A 15,944-nucleotide genomic window follows, 5' to 3' on the forward strand; every position below is an offset into this window, starting at 1 on the left:
CCAAAATGTTTCAGTTTGTCAAAGCATTCTGTATTGATATTTTCAGTGTTTAAACTAAGAAAGAAAAAAATCAGTGCTTGTTTTTTTTCCCTCCTATGATTTTCTGGTTGGAAGTGTTTTGTCAATTGTTCTCCGCCAAACTGTACTTAAAACTGATCAGCCTGTTTGTCTTCTAGGCAATCTGCATCCTCATATCTCTTAAAAATATGCAAAATAAGGTGGACAAACAATTTGCCACCTTTAATTCTAGAAATAACACTTGATTTGTGTTTCTGTTTTCCAGGTGAGCCTTTGCACTCCTAGTGAAAATACACCCACAGAGAGTTTAGCAAGACTTGTTAGCATGGTATTTCAGTGGTTTCACTCTACAGCTTACATGATGGATGATGAAGTTGGTAGCCTGGTTGAAAAGCTCAAACCTCAGTTTGTTACTAAGTGGTTGAAGACTGTTTGTGATGTCCGTTTTGATGTCATGGTTATGTGCCTACTTCCTAAACCAATGGAGTTTGCCAGGGTAAGAATAATTTACCTGAAGACTAGAGTCTTTATAAAGAACATTTCTCCCCCAGCTCTGTCATGGTAAAAGAAATCTCAGTGGTTGAGGGAGCAGTGGAGTTCAGGAATATTTCCCTTCATAGCATTTTTTAGTTTTACTGTGTTAGAGAGTGGGGATTATTTACAGTAATATGAAGACAGGTTGGAAGAATTTTGTACGTATTGAAAGATACTGTATATTTTTAATAGCTGCACATTTCTGTTACGTTTCTGAAATACTCAAGCTTATCTTTAGTAAAAGGTGGTGTTTGTCTGCTCCCACATATAAGCCTGTCCTTTACTCATGTGCTTTAGTAATGTTTTGCTGTTCTTTGCATACTTTATCTCTGCAGCTGTTAATTAAGGTTCATGAAATCACACAGCTGTAACTGCAAGGAACTCTGGGCATAGTGATGCCTTGTTGCTTTTGATACCTAATTGGACTGATTCCTTTAGAGACTAGCCTGCCATGGTTTGTCTTATATTGGATGGAGAAACAGAGACTTACCTGAGAGTGCGTGAGTGAGACCATTGCTGGAATTGCTTCTAGAAAGAGTCTTTCTTTCTTTCTATCCATTAATTATGAAGCAGAACTCTCCACTTAACCTAGACAGTGAAGACAGGCAACAAAGTCAGGCATGTGAATATTCCTCTATAGAAAGTGAAATATCAGTATGAAAATAAGAACTTTTTGTTTGTGAGGAGTTTAAGACTTTTTTTCCTCATTTATCACCACCAACTATACCACGTGCCTTTGTAAGTCTTGAATTTTGTGACGCACTTATATAAAATGTCCAGAAGACATGTTGGTTTTGCTTCTTAAAATTAAGTGGCTAGACTAGGAAGGGCCATAAAGACTTGATGTGATATATTACTTCACCAGGGCTGAGTGTGCATCCATGGATTTTTCATAACCTAATGTGTGCAATTTGCTGCACGTGTACAATGGAACACGTGTACATGTCTTACTCTGAACCATTGCACTGAAGGTACACTTGACTGTGGGAGGATTGGAAGGCAGCTGAGGAAATTTGAGAGGTGGCTGATGAGTTGAATGTTAGAAATGATGAAAAGAGATCAAGGTTTTGAGACTTAAAGGGGAAAGGAAGGACTGAACCTCATGCTGTACCTGTTATGGATCTCTTTCTTGTCTTGGATACAGCCTCTTTTGGTTTTAGTTTTAATACTCTTACTGCAATACATAACACTAGACTGACAACTAGCCAGATTTGGAGGGTTCAGTAGAACATGAAGACAAATAGCCATGAAATTAGCTGTGATGAATGGAGGAAAAATAGTTTGTTAGCTGAGATTAACAGTATTTGCTGCCAAAATAGCAGGTGTCTCTAGAGCCATTAGTCAGGAACAGCAGATGTGAGCTGAGGTCAGTTAGAATAATTAATCTCTGTTGGCCAGTAACTTATTTACTTAGAAGTATATGTTTTGGCTTCCATCTCTTAGAATCTTCCCTCAAAAAAACCCAAACCAAACAAGCATAAAAGGACACCTGGTACAGACCAGGTTTTTCATAATAAAGACCCAGCACTGTAACAAGTTGCCCAGCGCAAATAAGTGAAGGTGCAGGTTTGATTAAACAAATCTGTTCCTTGTTGAGAACTGTGAAAAATGAGAGGTTACTCTGCATCATGGCCTGGAAGTGAGTGAACTTCATCTAAATTGTGGGCAGTGCTTTTGTGTACTGTGGATCAAATGAGAGAGGAAAAAAAACAATGCAATCCCCGTGGCTGAATGCTCATGATCACCCCCTACAATTTCTTGGCTGCAGCACACTGATCAAATTTATTGGTGCTGGGCATATTACAGGGACTAGAAGTATCATTCATCAGTATGATTCTTGGAAATATCCACAGGTTGGTGGATACTGGGACAAATCGTGTAGTGCTGTGACCCAATTAAAAGAAGGGCTGAATCGAATCCTTTGCTTGATTCCATACAATGTGATAAACCAGCCGGTGTGGGAATGTATCATGCCAGAGTGGTTGGAAGCTATAAGGACGGAAGTGCCTGATAATCAGCTGAAAGAGTTCCGGGAAGTGTTGAGGTATGTGGACCTATCTAGGAACCATTCTGTCATTGCATATGTTGATTGTTCAGGGTTGTAGCACGATAAGATGGTAACAACAAATTAAAATATCTGTTTGCGATAGACAGCAGTGAGTGGATGCTTCTGAATTTTTTATGTCAATTTTTTATAACATTTAGGCTAAAGCACTTAAGCTTTGGGAAAGCTTCCTTTTTGTGGTCCCGGTATCCTTGAATCTGTATCAAGAGCTACATGGATGCTGCTTTGATATGAGCAAGGCACATTTTCAGAGGCTTCCTGCAGCATGATGGAAGAAGTATCTTTTTCTCCTCTGGGCCAGCTGTTGATGAGAAATAGTGGAGATAGCAGACCTGGCACTGAAAGAGTGATGATTTGTATTGATTCAGCTAATATCTTCCCCTGTTGCGCAAATAAAACACCAGAATAAGAATAGTGGCTGAATGAGTCATAATTTCATGTCTGGTGTATGCCTTTGACCATGAAACTTCACACTGCCCTTTAACTGATGAAATTCCTCTGAAACTGCCTCAAAGCTTGTATTTGTAGATACTGATGTAAACTTTTCCAGTGTAAACAGGAATACTTAGAGGAGTGGTGAGGTGAGATTTTTTTCCAATTTTTACATTGGATGTTGAAAAAGTTACTGTGATCAAGTGAATCTGGGCATGATATGAGGTGTGATGTAAATTCTTAAGGTGCATCACCAAATTCAGAGATGACCTTGTACGGTCTGGACAGGTGGTATCAGCAACCTAGCTCAACTCCCATCGAGGGTGAGTATGCAAGTAAAATAACAGAACTGTCATCAGTGCTGGTGGTGGGTTTGCCTTTCTACCAGTTTTCTGTTACGTCTCCCACAGTAGATGCCGTGGTAACTCAGTGATGCTATACTTTTGTTCTACTTTTCAGCAAAATGTTTGATGTTGAACTTTGCCCTCTCCCTTTCTCCATGGAGGAGATGTTTGGCTTCATTAGCTGTCGATTCACAGGGTATCCATCTTCTGTTCAAGAGCAAGCATTGCTTTGGCTGCATGTAAGTGTCCTCTTTTGACAAGTCATGCTGAAGCAGCTTATGCTTTTGGAAAAGATAAAAAAAAAAAGGAGGGAGAGGGAAGAAACCACTTTTCCAAGGATCGTGGAATGTTTTTGCCCTTTTCTTAGCTCCTGTATGTGGATGGTTGTTATACAGATCCCAGGAAGCTTTATGTTACTAGCTCATAATGGAAGCCTGGAAATTCCTTTTACCTTTGAATGTCAGTTGTGTCTTTATGGCTGTTCAGCTGTCTGTCTGTACTTTTCAGTCTCTGCAGAATTTGGTCTGTAGATTCCAAAATTAATTCCAGACTCCAGAAACATCTGTACTTGTTCCCACATATGACAATCTGCATTAGACTAGCTCTGTGCCCATCAATCTTTCTGCTACTCTGGCTCTTTTGTGCTCTATGTGCCCATGAAGCTGGCATTCACCCAGTGTTAATATTCAAAAGCTACAGAGACAGTCATGTTAGCTGGGGACAGTGAATTCAGAAAGGTGTAACATTTTCCACAGCACATCAGAATAATACCTGTATTCTTCCTTATTGCTTCTTTTCTGCTGAGGGTTATTTTGGGTAAGCCTCAGCAAAGACTGCTTTGCCTGGTGACTGTAGCAATTTTCATGTGTGTAGAGTTTTCAAGTTAAATTTGATTTCTTATATTTTTCTTGGCCTAGTAACAGTTAATGACAAGCGTGATTGAGCTTATTTGTCTGAATGCTGGTGACAAAATAGATGATGAATGTTGTCTCAGTGAGGATAACTGTTTTGGCATTATATTGATGCCTGTAGACACCCATTCTGACTGTATTCTTAGAATAAATATAGAAATAGGGTTTTAAGTAATAATATATACAGCCAATAGTTATTCATCCAAGTATTGGTATTACTTTTAGTTTACAGAAATGCTTTGGAACAACCTCACATCCCTGTGTGTTCATGCATAAAACTGATGTCAAGGCACACCAAAAGGTTGCCAAGAAATACTTTGTGAAAACCCTTTTTTTTTGCCAGTTCTCTTTTACGCTGATTCTAACAGAAATCTAAGCTTACAGCTCACCTCATTGAATGCCCAAATTATATGCATGGAACTTGCTTAACTGAGTATCATATGCTAAAGGTACTTACAAAATGGCTCGCATTTTTGATCAAACTGGGAACTCACACTTTTTTATTTATTGTCTTTCCTCAGGTGTTATCTGAACTAGACATTGTTGTTCCTCTTCAGTTACTAATCAGCATGTTTTCTGATGGAGTTAATTCTGTGAAAGAGTTAGCAAACCAAAGAAAATCAAGAGTCAGTGAACTGGCAGGAAATCTTGCAGCTCGGAGGGTAACTTATTTGTCCTGCCTATTTTTATTGCTTAGAACAGTTTTCATGATAGAATGCACGTGAAGAATTAAAATGTCATCTTTCCATATGGCAGCATTGATTAGAAACACTAGAAATTTTGAGAATGGAAGGAAGTTGGGATGATTTGTTCAATTAATACTACTCTGTCATATGGTCAGTGTAAAGATAATGTGGATAGAAACTGCAGAAAAACTGTGCAGTTTTTCCTTGTTGAGCTGGTTTGTTTGGTATGTGTTTGGAGTGTTCATGGTATTTTTCCAACCATTTTCATTCTCTTCACCTTCTTTTAATAGCCATCAACAGCAAGTTATTTTGGGCAACTGGTCACCCAGAGTGAGCTTTTGTATTCTATACAAATTTGGTGGCCTAGGTATGTTTTGGGAGAGTGACAGAACAGAATTTATTTCTGTTTCTCTGCATTTTTCCCCATCCAGGAGAATTAAAAAATTGATCTAGAGTTGTCTGTCAGAGACTTACGATCTGGAAGAAAACATGTACAAATCTGTAGGCACTACACAAACTTGAACTGGTGTGACTAACTTCCCAGTAGTCCCTGGATGAAGCATTTCAAGGACAGCAGGAACAAGAGTGTTTGAAAGATCATAGCTTTAGATTTGAGGAACTGCAGCATCTAGGCAGTTCACTATTCCTTACGTGTGGCATGCCTGTCTTCTGATGTAGATCAGCAGAGAGCGCTCCCACAGCTAGCCCATGACTGCTTCTAAACTAAGGAGAAAAACCAGACAAATTTTATGTCTGGTTGTTTAGACCACACTTGGCCTAAAAATAGACCTCATGTGCCATCTAACTGTGTATCTCTGCAACACTTAGAGGTTCTCGGTGTGTTTTAGGTGCCCTACTCTGATGCAGACATAAATCAATGCAGACATGCATACCTTGTTGCTGTTGTGTCTAGTTCAATTTCATCTACCTGTGTCCATGGCATAACCTTAGTTACATTGTTTTCTTGAGATAGCCTGCTTTCTTAGCCTCCTGCTATTGTGTTTGTGTCCCTGGGTCACATCATTGTAACCTGATGGCCACTTTACTGCCTGCACTGATTTTCTGTTTGGTTTGTGATGTTAAAATTCCTCCTTACCAGAAATAACATAATAGGTGCCAGCCCCTTACCTTAAGAGGCTCTGTGCAGAATATGATTCCTGTCTTTCTGTGATATTTTATCATTTAATGGCGTTAAGCGACATGTGTAGATCTTGCAAAAGCACTAGAGAGGGAATAGTTAGGCTGTCAAAGTTCTTACCATTTTCTGCATTTTCATCTAGAATAGGATTGCTTTAAATACTTTAACGTAATTTGGACATGATGATTCTTTATATTTTCAGGTAAGCGTGGCTTCTGACCCTGGGCGCAGAGTTCAGCACAACATGCTGAGTCCTTTCCCAAGCCCCTTCCAGAGCCCATTTCGGAGTCCAATACGTAGTCCTTTTCACAGCCCTTTCAAGAACTTTGGACACCCCAATGGAAAGACAATTGATTTTGACTGTGAAGATGATGAGATGAATCTCAATTGCTTCATTCTGATGTTTGATCTCATCTTGAAGCAGGTATTTACAGAAATAAACACTCACATTGAGAAGACACTGAATTTCTTTAGTGACCTGAGTAACTTTTGGCTCTCCTTTAATCTTGTATGGAGTCTTTTTCTCCTCTGGGATTGACGTGAAGTATAAAATATTTAAATCTATAGCTATCGTTTGCCTTTGCCCATGTAGGAGTTACAGGTTCATGGTCAGTGAACATTCCATATTCATGTTAGATAGCTCAGACAAGTGAAAGGAACTTCTCCTTGGAGATGTGTTTATTTCTACAGACTAGAAGCAGAGGCTTCTTGATATGCTTAGCTAAGATGCCTGAATTTTGAATAGCTAAATTTATACATTGTGAATCAAAGACCAAATGTTTTGGGTAAATGTCTCCAGGTAAAATTCACAGATCCTGTGCTTGAAACTGTCAACTTCACAATCTTACTCTAGCTGTGTGACCTTGGCTCTCAACACCACTGGCAGTTTAAAATTGTGAGTTCCCTTTTATCTCAAAATCTTCTCAGTACTGTAATATACACTGGCAGAAATGTAGGACTAGGCAGAATAATTAGTGCTCTGACTTTTAAATAAATAATAAATCCTTACTCTTTTTGTTCTTTTAGATGGAACTCCAGGATGATGGTGTCACTTTGGGGTTAGAGAACACCATTTCAAAAGATATAATATCCATCATAAACAATGTGTTCCAGGCGCCCTGGGGTGGTTCTCACACCTGTCAGAAAGATGAAAAAGCAGTTGAATGTGGTCTGTGTCAGTCCAGCATTCTGTGTTACCAGCTGGGGTTTGAGCTGTTGGAACAGCTTGCTCCGAAAGAAGAAATAAGACTCGTGGTAAGTATAGCAACAAAGGGCCTGTATTATCAGTGTGTTGAAACTGTTCTTCATTTTTCTCATTACATTGTGCGCAGGGGCGCAAAGCTGCCCTGACCTTTGGCAGGGAGGATTTGGCAGGTTAAAGCAAAATGCCATTGAATTGTAAAATTTCCCAAGTTTGAATTGATTCAAAGAACCCAGGGAATATGACAATATTCATCCAGTATGAACTCTTTCCCCATCAACACTGGAGTGCTGTTTCATTTTGGAAGGACTTTCCTATGATACTGTGTTTTAAATAAAATGTGAAATGTTAATACTTAGTGTTCTTCATCTTCTTTTAAAAGCTAAGAGTGGATATTTTGAAATGGTTAATGATTTTGAGTGAATCAGTTGTCAAGTGGGCAAGCCTTAGTTGGTGCTTCATTTTTGAAAATGTTGAGCGCTGTTTGAGGAACAGAATATACATCAGGTTGAGTATCCAACTTTATCAGACACAGATATGTACTCTCTAATTGCTAGTCATCATTAAAGTCCTCTGTAGCTTTGCAGAAGAATTGAAGCATTACCTGTAACATGATGAGTTTATTTTAAACTGTATGTCTGTTATATTTAACTGTTCCATCCAATAGTTCAGAAGACAGCATTGTTGCACTTACTTGGAGTGCGCATTTGCTGTGGTGTGGTAGTGGCAAGATGTTTCTTAGTAATTTTTTACTAAGTGGTTTCAGTGATTGGCATAGTGATGCCTTTTGATGTTTTCAGAATTTCAGAATTACATTTGGATGTGTTTACTAATAGTAGGTATTGCACATGTGGTGTCAGTAACTTGTGCTAGAAAAATCATCTTGTGCCCTTTCAGTTCAGATTCTCACCTCAACTGAAAGGTGGCAAATGGTGAAGTCTTTTGAGTGCTGGAGCTTGGTACCATTCCTAGAATCCACCTTGTGATTTATAATGTGAAGGTCCCAATAGCAACCTGTAATCCTCGGATCTGGCCACAGGCAAAAGTAACTCCAGCGTGGCCCTTTTTTCAGTGTAGCTCCTGCCTCTAAGCCTCTAACTCTACAGTGGCTTAGGAAAGAGGCCCTACTCCTGTCTGTTACTCCTCTGAGGCAAGGATGACAAGTTTGGTGAAACTGTGGCCCTGTGACTAGATTCACTTCAGCTTCAGTATGAATATGCAGTTTCTGTTAAGTGGCATCGCTTAAATCCATGTTTTTAGATATACAAGTGATTTGAATGCATGGATGTACATGAGACTAGACAGTGCCTCGTTTGAGCTCAGCTTATCACACTGAATGTAACTTAAAAAGCAGCATATGGTCTTGTGTATTTAGATAACATCAAGAAGTGAATTTCACTTATACTCTTAAAGGAGCCCACAGATAACCTCGAGGACAGTCTTCTGTATACTAGACCGGAGTTTATTATAGGAACTGAAGGAGAAGAGGAAGACAAATCGGCACCAAAACATGGAGAAAACCCAGGAAATCACACAGAGACCACAGAAAATGCTGGTAGGTGGTGGGTGAGAAGGTTCAATATTTCAGTAAGGCTTTAGATGTGACGCTTCTACTCATATAGAACCCAAGATTCTGAAGCAGTCTTGATATCCAACAGTGCACAGTCACTTTTTACTCATGCAGTTAATTCTTCCAACTTATTAATAAAATAGGAAGACTGTATTTACGTTGATAGTAAGTGTGACTGTCTCTCAAAAAAGTGTAAGAAGAAATCTTGGCTTTTTGAATATATAAAGTAGCAAAAACGTTACATGCCAAATTCAGTGCTGTTGTAACTTATACTGATTGTAGCGTTACTGTGGCTAGAATTGATTTATCTCTCATCACTGACATTCTTTAGTTTAATTTTGAATTTACAGATGAAAACTTTAATAATGTTTTATGTAACTTCCATTTTTAACAGCAATAAAGAATGACACAGAAAGAAAATTTTGTTATCAGCAACTTCCAGTTACATTGAAGCTCATATACACTATATTGCAGGTAACATTGATTACTTGTTTGTTTAATTTGAAGTTTTGGTTAAGTGGTATCATTGTGTTGAGAGTAGTATGTCTGCTTCCATAGGAAATGTCAAGGTTTGAAGAACCAGACATCCTTTTTAACATGCTGAACTGTCTGAAGATCCTATGTCTTCATGGGGAATGCCTGTATATAGCAAGAAAGGACCATCCACAGTTTCTCGCCTACATTCAGGATCACATGCTGATTGCAAGGTAGCTTTTTATTGCACATTTTGTGTTCATGCTTTGTTGGTTCAACTATACGTATGTTGTTGGCAACAAAGAATTTGCAGGTTTAATATGGAAAAACCATATTAATTATGGTTTTTAATTAATATGTAATTATTAATTAATTTTAATTAATATGTAATTATTAATTAATTTAATTAATATTAACATTAACCATAAAAAAAATATGGTTGGACTCGATGATCCAATGGGTCCTTTCCAACCTTGTGATTCTGTGATTCTGTGAAAATTAACAAAAGATGTTAGGGAAATGTAGAAATGTGCAGGCTAATTAAGAAGTTGCAAATGGAACCAATGTACCGTGCACTGTCCATCAGAGCTGCTCTGTCATGCACTGCTTATTTTGTAGTGAGTCAGAGTTTCTTGTATTGAATAATAGCATTTTCTGAGACAGAGGTTTCTTCTTTGACTACAAAATAAAATAAAGGTTGATGATAAAGGAAAGCATACAGTTTATAGAGCTTTAGCATTAAAACTCAGAGAACAACAGTATTGCACCTTGTTTTTAGGAGGTAAGGGAAGGTTTTTTCATTTGGAATCAGAGTGAATCGGGTTGAAATCTGTGCATTTTAAGATTCTTTGGAGAAAGGAACTTTAGCATATGATGTTCTGAAATAGTGTTCATCAGTGCCTAAAGTGGCCTTATATCAATTTTGTTGAGCATCACCTGAGATTGAAGGGTTTTAACAGAGTAGAGTCCTGAATCCAAGTACCAGCGAACTGCAAACACCTGACGTCTTAGTGATTCGTAGGTGTGTGTGATTGGTGGTGTCAGGACAGTTCATGTGGCTTGAGCACTGAAGCTCGTTGTGCTGAAACTGCTAATTCTTAGTATAGGTTATATTCCATAGCAGTTGTGCCTTGAATTAGGCAAACTGTCCTATCTGAAGTGTTTCAATGTAATGCATATTTAAACCTGAATTTTCAAGAAAAACTGCTGTAGTTGAAGATTTACAGGTGGCTCTGTTTGCCTACCAGCAACTCTGTAGTAATCATATAAATACCCAGGATGGCTCAGAGATTTTAGTGAGAAGTGCCTTCTCACCAACAATACAGTGTAGGCATTTAGAAGAAGTTATGTCAAGGAAGTGTTTTTGTAAGCAGACGTGCTCTTTTTGGTCTTTCCAGCTTGTGGGGAGTTGTGAAGTCTGAGTTCTCTCAGCTTTCTTCCCTGGCAGTCCCACTTCTTCTTCATGCACTTTCGCTTCCCCATGGAGCTGACATTTTCTGGACAGTCATAAACAACAATTTCAACAGCAAAGATTGGAAGATAAGATTTGAAGCAGGTAAGCCTGAATAATGTACAGTATTTGCTCTTTGTTGCTTCACTGGAGAGGTAGAGCTTTCTCTGCTGTAACTGAGGAAACCTATAATAGATGATTATCTTTTTGCTGCTTTTGGGAGTTTTGGAGATAGCCTGGTGCAAAGCTAACACAGCAATGCAGTAAAATAAAGGAGAACATGAGACATTTTGGATAAGCAAAGTGAAATTTCAACACGTGTCAGCCATTTTTGTTGTTGCTTTCTCAGATGTGCATATTTCTATATATTAGAGAGATACATTAATCAGGACATTGCCTAAATTAATATGCATATTTTCTTTGTCTGGGGGCATGGCTGCTACAGTGGAGAAGGTAGCAGTGTTGTGTAGATTTTTGGATATTCACTCTGTGACAAAAAACCACCTACTGAAGTACTCTTTGGCTCATGCATTCTGCTGCTTCCTGACTGCTGTGGAAGATGTCAACCCAGCAGTAGCTACAAGAGCTGGGCTTTTACTTGACACCATAAAGAGGCCGGCTTTACAGGTAGGTTCCTTATATGGGAAAAAGTAATTCCAACAGGAATCTGGATTTTCTGGATTGAAAAAAATATGGTTCAAAGTGGTTCAGGCGTACAGCATCATGGTCACTGCTAATAGCTCTTTAGGCAAGCCTTATGGATCTTAATCGGCATATGTACAAAATAAATAAGGGAGATGATACTGCCCCAGCTTAGAATCATAGCACAGAATCATTTAGTATAGAAGAGACCTTAAAGATCATTGAGTCCAACTGTAAAAACTTTGACAGCAAAAGGTTACTGTTGTATTTAAACTACTATTGTAGAAAGCTGTAAATTTTTTTTATTATTTTAAAATTTATTTACATTTTTCAATTTAATTAAAAATAAGTTTGTAAGTCTTTTGAAAACCTGCTGAGCTGACAGTGAGAAAAAATATTTAAGCAACACCAAACATGGTCTTGATCTTTTCAAGATTTACTTGGGCATGTAATTTTAAGCATGCGAGCAACTATGCCAATCAGAATTCTCATGGTGAAAACTAAACAGATATGAAAGTTGATCAGAGCCTATGTATGTATACAAGCAAGATAAGGAAAAAAATCTTGTAATAAACAATTCAGTTCTCGTTCTCTGGAGCATAGATTGAATATGTGTTTTAAGAAGTTCAGTGTTACTGCCTATAAAAAGCTGTTAATAATCGCTAGTTGTATTCTATATAGTACCTTTTCAAAATGGTTTCCAGAGAGCTTGATTTCACTGAGTTCACTGCACTGTTACCAGTACTGCACTTTCATATTTAATGTGTGGATTTTCTGCTGAAACATAACTCTTGACACTACCCCCAAAATTCTAGTGCAAATAAAATACAAAAGCATTTTCAGGCAAAGTGTTTCTGATACAGTAAACCACATCATCTTTATTCCTTTGTCTGGGCTTGGCGATTCATTCTTTTTGTAAATGAGTTGCCTAAGTATAAGCTTTTTCTCAGGTAGGGGTGTGTGCAAGGATTACATTGATATTGTGTGCTAAATGTACGGTTGGACAGAACTTTGCCTGTACTTTTGTATTTCTCAAAATAAGACTCTACATTCTATATATGATGTTCATTTATCTCCTTGCTTACCTTATTTTTCTTTTGATGTCAGTAACGTTAGTTCTGATTTTAAGGACTTAATAGGAAAAAGGAGATAAACCTTTATCCTGTACTAATTAACAGGAGAAGTTGTGAGCTTTGACCTCCCTTTAATTTAAAAAATGCTTAAAGTTTTCACATCTCAGTTCTCTGTTGTTTTTTACTTTTTTTCTGCTCTATAGGGTCTCTGCCTCTGCCTTGATTTCCAGTTTGACACAGTTGTCAAGGACAGGCCCACAATTCTTAGTAAGCTTTTGCTACTTCATTTTCTAAAAGCGGATATTCCAGCTTTGAGCTGGGAGTTCTTTGTGAATCGCTTTGAGACCCTGTCTCTGGAAGCACAGCTTCATCTGGACTGCAACAAAGAATTCCCTTTCCCAACAAGTAAGCAGAGTCCAAATCAATCTGATTACCTTTTATCAGATTCTGGAATTTCAGCTGCCTGCAAGTGTCTGAGAGGAATGTAGGTCTCACCTATATAAGTTCTCTGTAATTAACTAATCTTTCAGGCCAAAAGAGAATAATTTGAAGTGAATATTTTTGCCTGCCCAAATGGACAATAGGCTATATTCTGTTGCACCTGTGGACACCATGTTTTACTCTCACTAGGATGTGATCACCAGCCTTGGTTGAAATGCAGCCTGGTTCTATGATCAGATGCTACCTGCATTAATACACTTGTCCTTTTTCAGATGTTCTTATGCTATCAACATCGCTATTCTCAAAGGCCTAGGTCATGCTGCAAAGCACCCTGTGGTCTGTACAAAGAAGTCTTATATGGTTCTAGAAGCCATATAACCCTTGAAAACCAAACAATTGTATAGGGCACACCACAAGACATACATGGGATCTAAGAGCTGGTGCTCAGTTAACAATTCCTGCAGTGACAAATGTTTGTATATGTTTGTCCTGTTCATACTAGATTTGTTGAGGAGATACCATGTCTCCTTCCATTCACTGAGGAGGCCGAAAAATAATTTGTGCGTGGTTGTTTAACATACTGAATAATTGAGAACTTCTTTACTCAAGTGGTGGTCCACAAGGCAGATCTGTTTCCATCTGACTTGTTTGGAGGAAGTGGGGACAGCTGTTCGGACAGCATGTGCTCCCTCAACAGCCTGATATCTCTTCCTATGCTTTTATGGAGCCCAGTGCCTGAGCCCAGGTGCTGCTGCTGTTGCATCCATGTAAGGACATGGGTGGAACTGCAAACATATTTTCTTCTCCTTATGTGAGTAGTTTACCCAAAGCTGGGAGCCTCTGCTGTGGCCTGAGGAGAGAATCTCAGCACTAGCATCTAGCAGCTCTGGCTGTATATGTAGGGTCATATCTTTAAATGTGAATATTTGGGAGTGATCTAAAATTTAAAATAATACAGAAGCTATTTTTCACGTTTCTTTTTAAAATTTCTCCTTGCCTTTTCAAACACTAAGTGGTACAAAGGATGGGCTCACCAGCTTTAATCACTGGGATAATTAAACTCAAAGGGTTTGAATGCACTATAGTGTTGAGTACAGAAAAATATTGGTGACTCCATTAAGACATGCAGTGATACTGCTGGTAACGCCACTCTGAATTCATAATCACACTCACAGATTTTTGGAGGCGCTATTCAGATCAGGATGATAGATGTAGGTAGGAAAGAGGTCAGTGAGGCAAAACTAGAGGCCACATTAGGGTACAAGGGCACTAAATATGAACCATACTTGTGAGATTTCTGCCATTTTAAGTAGAGGGCACTCATATTCCCTTAGCCTGAAATTCAGGTTTTGGTTTCAAGAAACTGTTATTGTCCCATCTCTACAGGAAGAAGTAACAGCATATTTTTTTAATCATAGTTATGCCATTTGGGATTTTAGGGATTTCAGAATGAGAGCATGCAAATGAGTACCTTGCAGATGGACCCCACGAGCCCATGTGAAGCTTTCTTTACTTGAATGGGATCTGGGGCCCAGCTGCGTTTGGCACTTGGCAGCATTAGGGCCTCACCATGCTGTGGAATGAATCCTAACTTGGTCAATTGCATTTGCAAAGCTATCACTGCTGTCCGGACAAATGTCGCCAACCTCAGTGATGCAGCAATGTGGAAGATCAAGAGGGCTCGTTTCGCACGTAATCGTCAGAAGAGTGTGCGTTCCCTGAGGGACAGTGTGAAGGGACCAGTGGAGTCAAAGAGAGCGCTCTCCCTTCCAGAAACCTTAACCACCAAAATTCGTTGAGTATCTATTTATATTTTTGTGACACGCCTGTATCTTCTCCCTTAGGATTGTATCCTCTTGCTGGGTACATATCAGAATTGTCAATATTTATCCAATTGGGATAGCAAGTTTAGGTTTCTGACTGATTTGGGTATTATTCAGATAAGGACAATTTATTGAGTTTGACATAGAACATAGACAAACATTATGTCTATGCTGTGTTTGTTTAAAATGCCAGAACAAAATGCTTCAAGAGTAGTTTGTGGATAGATCTTAATTTTTATTTATGGCTAATACACAGTAGTTTTCTCTAAAATACATACAGCGTTTACAGAAAAATTCCTCTACTACTATTTTATGTATTAATTGTAATTATTGATCAGCATATAAAGCATATGTTAGACATCTTAAAAACAACTAATAGCTCTCTTGAGACATTAACAGTATTCCTTTGTTAAGAAAACAATGTCCACGTGACATATCCTTCCTGCAATCTTCTCTAGGAGGACCTAGGTGCTGGAAATCTGTTGGCCTGTATGGATCACCATACAGGTATCTTTCCAAGCAGAAACAAAGCTTAATCATTCTCATTTAGAGAATTGTACAAATACAGATTAGTCTTTATATTCAAATTGGATCTCTCACATTGCTCCTTTCCGTATAATAGTAACTGATAAAATGTTCAAATCTGGGTGCTGATGTACTGTTAAATAAAAAGATAATTTATTTTCTCCAAAACCTCCCCCACCATATTTTGGGACTCTTAGGTAATCCTTTCTGATCAATTTCTAATCCTGCATAGGTGCTCCTGTGGTGACTTTTGTACCAGCAAAACCAAATGATGGAGAAAACTAGAGTTATAGAACACAGCGCACAAAGTCTGTAGGGCACAGAAGTGGCATGTTTCAAAGGGTTTCACTCACTGCCTGACAACAGTACATTAGTAAATGAAAATAAATATGCTAGCACTGAATATATGCTGAAGTAGAACATGTGAGTACTGCCTTTTTAAACAGAATTGTTCTTGTGTTTGCTTTCTTTTTTAAAGCTGTGAGCTTGACCAGACATGAGCAATCTGCTCCAGCACTTGGAGGAACACCAGAGCAAACACCAGGTGGGTTTGACGAGGGGAGTGCATTGACAGAGCAGCAAAAGGAAGATATTAGTGCTAGCTTTCCTGCTGACTC

General features: G+C 38.5%; 1 protein-coding gene across 15 annotated transcripts in view; it reads left to right on the top strand.

Annotated features, from left to right (window-relative positions):
* Positions 1-15,944, top strand: part of UNC79 (unc-79 homolog, NALCN channel complex subunit) — a 115,228-nt gene that overhangs the window by 29,072 nt on the left and 70,212 nt on the right. For 12 of the 15 annotated variants that reach the window (XM_054067121.1, XM_054067118.1, XM_054067120.1 and 9 more), the window contains 14 exons: positions 284-514; positions 2,406-2,596; positions 3,509-3,632; positions 4,826-4,966; positions 6,331-6,552; positions 7,155-7,382; positions 8,743-8,884; positions 9,294-9,373; positions 9,458-9,606; positions 10,771-10,928; positions 11,269-11,450; positions 12,742-12,943; positions 14,594-14,773; positions 15,806-15,871. In XM_054067121.1, the coding sequence (XP_053923096.1) occupies positions 284-514; positions 2,406-2,596; positions 3,509-3,632; positions 4,826-4,966; positions 6,331-6,552; positions 7,155-7,382; positions 8,743-8,884; positions 9,294-9,373; positions 9,458-9,606; positions 10,771-10,928; positions 11,269-11,450; positions 12,742-12,943; positions 14,594-14,773; positions 15,806-15,871 (2,296 nt within the window). The remainder of the gene's footprint in view (positions 1-283; positions 515-2,405; positions 2,597-3,508; positions 3,633-4,825; positions 4,967-6,330; positions 6,553-7,154; positions 7,383-8,742; positions 8,885-9,293; positions 9,374-9,457; positions 9,607-10,770; positions 10,929-11,268; positions 11,451-12,741; positions 12,944-14,593; positions 14,774-15,805; positions 15,872-15,944) is intronic. The other 3 variants (XM_054067122.1, XM_054067130.1, XM_054067125.1) reach the window with 3 other exon arrangements.

The sequence above is a fragment of the Cuculus canorus genome, chromosome 5 (assembly GCF_017976375.1).
Source record: "Cuculus canorus isolate bCucCan1 chromosome 5, bCucCan1.pri, whole genome shotgun sequence".
In the NCBI taxonomy this organism is placed as follows: domain Eukaryota; kingdom Metazoa; phylum Chordata; class Aves; order Cuculiformes; family Cuculidae; genus Cuculus; species Cuculus canorus.